The sequence below is a fragment of the Eurosta solidaginis genome, chromosome 2 (genome assembly GCF_040869045.1).
Source record: "Eurosta solidaginis isolate ZX-2024a chromosome 2, ASM4086904v1, whole genome shotgun sequence".
NCBI classification, from domain to species: domain Eukaryota; kingdom Metazoa; phylum Arthropoda; class Insecta; order Diptera; family Tephritidae; genus Eurosta; species Eurosta solidaginis.
This window is the reverse complement of record NC_090320.1, coordinates 305,897,996-305,901,110: the sequence shown is the minus strand read 5'-3', so window position 1 is coordinate 305,901,110 and position 3,115 is coordinate 305,897,996. Positions and strand designations below refer to the sequence as shown.

Here is a 3,115-nt window from a genome sequence, read left to right as displayed (position 1 = left end):
CCTTTCCATTCTCGCCTGGCCATTTTCGTATGCGTTGCTTTCCAACTCCAAAAATAATGCCCCGGCTATTGATTCCATTATAATAGACAGCTATAATTTGTGTCTGTTCGTAGGGTCCAGTTATATGCCAAAGCAAGCTGCCGGAATAGAGGAAGGTGAAGCGAAAACGTAAACAATCCTTGCGGAAAGAATAAATAAATCTTCATACAGTATTTTAGGCCAGTGCAATGAAATTAGCATCCATAAAATTCAGAAAATGTCAACTATATTCGTGCAGGAATCCGTTTTAACAAAACTTGGTGGCCACGGCAGGGAATTGGCCAAAAGAACGACAAAAACACACTTACTATTATGAAAGTACTTCACTCAAAAAAATATAACACTGCCGCAATATACTCTATTCCTTTTTTTTTGTACAAAATGGCTTGGATAATAAAATATAAACGTTTTTCAGTGTTTTTTACAAATTTTCTTTAATTAATTTTGTTCCGATGTTCACACATTCCGTACAAACAGTTGATTTCGAAAAATCATTTGCTCTTCCTCTTCTCGTTACGATTCCGTCGTAATGCAGAATACCCAACTTCGATTTAAGCGCAGCGTAGAACGGGAACGTAATCGAAATGCAGAATAGGGGTGATTGTGACAGTACATAAGCAATACTCATTGCGAATAAGCCAACAAGATGGTTGAGCTTCCAGATATAGATGTGGAGATCCACGTCTAAGTTCGAGTGAGTGCTAGATGGGCGATACGAGTAAATAGATACGACCAAAAGTACCATTTCAGTTTAATGTTTCTGCAAACTTATTCTAATAATAAAAATAGTAAAAGGATTCAAAACAGCTGAATTCTGCGGTCCGCCATGTTATTAAAAATGCGAAGAACTTCGCTCAGATCAACCGATTTTGTTCTCAAAGGCGAGAAATAACATACCAGCCATTCTCTCGTGACCCATTGACAGCCTTTGAGGCCTATTGATGGCAGTTATTGTTGAAAAGGTTGATTCGCACACTGCAGTACTACATCCTATGGTCGCTGCAGATGCAAAGAGTTCATATGTGTCTTTAAACGCCTCTCGTTTCCTGTACGAAACTTGCAGTGTATCTTCCATTATATCTTCGATACGACTCAAGTAAGCCGTAACCACACTAGCCTCTTCTCTTGATGGAATTTTTAGACCTGAAAAATTATTCGAAATTCAAAAAAGACAAATTATCTTGATAATGAAATATTTTGAAACTTACCCAAATTTTTCAGTGCCTGCATTTTATCTATATCCAACTCATCGAGACTTGCAATGGAATTGATTAGATTATCATTGTCCGAAAACCTTCGTTGTAATTCAGAAATTAGTATGTCCAAAGTTTCGAAATACTCAGACTTAAATGGCTCGTCGTTCTCTTCTACAATTTCTCTGGTGGTGAAAGAGGAGGGGTCATACATGAAATAGTCATCCATCCGATTCGGTTTTCTTAAATGCCTCTGTGCCCTAAATTCTGATTCGCCGGAGTCATTGCTTGTTAAAGACTTAGCTTCTTCCAGAATTTTGTTATACATTTGATTTGATCTCAGTTTTCTTATTTCACTTTCGACACACTTGAAAACGATTAAACGATAACCATAGAAAATTTCTAAATTCTCCATCGAGTAAAATGTTTTAGATTTTAAATACTCCTCGAAAATTGCTGCGCATAAAATTAGTACTACATACTAAATTTCAATACGCATTATACTCTCATGTAACTGAAATATGTGTCTATATTTCACCTCTACCCTAATTCTATGTACATACCACCTCTTAAAATGGCGCGTGTCCACAATTCACCGCAACCGATTCAGCTATACGTTATACATTATGGCCACCAGAGATTTGTGTCTCCGATTTTAGGTGTACCCTGGTCTGTAGTTAGTTATTTAACCACTGCCACTAGATGGGTCTCCTAAGCATTATCTAAGCGAGGATAAGCGTTTTTTACGCGCAAACGTAAACCGTATACGCTTGTAAAAAAACACGGCTATATAAACAATTCGCTATTTTGTTTATATAGCAGTCCGTGTGAATGGAATCTGCACAATTTTGCTATGAAATGAAGAGCCCGCCTTAGAGTTTACACATACAGTGTCACTAGTCTCACGTATGTCGTCTGTGTTGGCTTATGTATTGGTATCAATTTCAAATTGAAATTTTTTTATTGGCCTGACATTGTCCTGGAGAAGGCCTATCGATACTTATTTAACTGTTTATACCTTAGAGTTCTAGTTTGGCCATAAAAGGGGCGCAAAAATTTCAACTTGCCTTTTTATATGAAAGATGTATATAATAGTTGCTACAATCTTCAAGCTGAATTGAATTAACAAATAAATGCTCAAATTTTAATTGTTGTTTACAAATATTTAGGGTTGTTGATATTCTTATGCCCTACGTATCCATTTATACATTCATTATATGTAAGTACGTACGTATATATATCTACAAAAATATGTAAATTTGTATGCATATAGACACAGGTGTTTGGCTTGTTGAACCTATTTACCTTCCCATAAGGAAGTTTCTACAGGCTTGAACAACAACAGACGCTTTGTTTAAAAGTGATGGAAATTTGTAAGACGTAACTGGGTTTTTCGGACTTAATGCTTTTATTAATAAAAGTTCTCTAGAAACCCACTGTTGTGAAATAACAAAACATATATGTAATATAACCTTGTTACGAATTTTGGGGGATTATTTTGCACCTTCCGCTAATGTTTGAATGGCTGCACTGTCGAATAAATAACTCCCATATTCGGTATTGCAAAATGGTCATTATTTAGACAACTTTGGGAGTGGTACTTCACAACAACAATTCTGTTTCACTAATAACGTGTTTAAATCAAACTGATTACTGATTCCTCAGCTTGCGCTGCTTTTATACTCTCGTTTACCTCGTTCCCCAATTTCTCCTTAGATCTAGACGTTTCACGAACATGCCTTCTAGAACAGTTCTCATGCGTGGTAATTTAGTTATATACCTGTATGTCTGTAGTTTATGTGTGTATATGTGTGAGTAACAACTTTTGCTCTTGGTAGATGACCACATACAAGAATGTGAAATAATCTCTTCGCTTCAAGGTA

General features: G+C 36.2%; 1 protein-coding gene across 1 annotated transcript; it reads right to left on the bottom strand.

The window, feature by feature from the left end:
* Positions 1 to 502: 502 nt before the first annotated feature.
* Positions 503 to 1,964, bottom strand: LOC137242912 (uncharacterized). Its single transcript, XM_067770164.1, has 2 exons — positions 1,248 to 1,964; positions 503 to 1,182 (listed from the first exon to the last, which is right to left on the bottom strand). Exons 1-2 carry the CDS (start codon positions 1,645 to 1,647, stop codon positions 899 to 901), a joined length of 684 nt encoding a protein of 227 aa, XP_067626265.1. The 5' UTR covers positions 1,648 to 1,964; the 3' UTR covers positions 503 to 898.
* Between the last annotated feature and the right edge of the window lie 1,151 nt (positions 1,965 to 3,115).

Excerpts from the sequence above, each read along its gene's own strand:
- LOC137242912 (XM_067770164.1), bottom strand. The coding sequence starts at position 1,647 with ATGGAGAATTTAGAAATTTTCTATGGTTATCGTTTAATCGTTTTCAAG. Across the intron at positions 1,183-1,247 it reads GCAGGCACTGAAAAATTTGG|GTCTAAAAATTCCATCAAGA; the intron begins GTAAGTTTCAAA and ends ATAATTTTTCAG.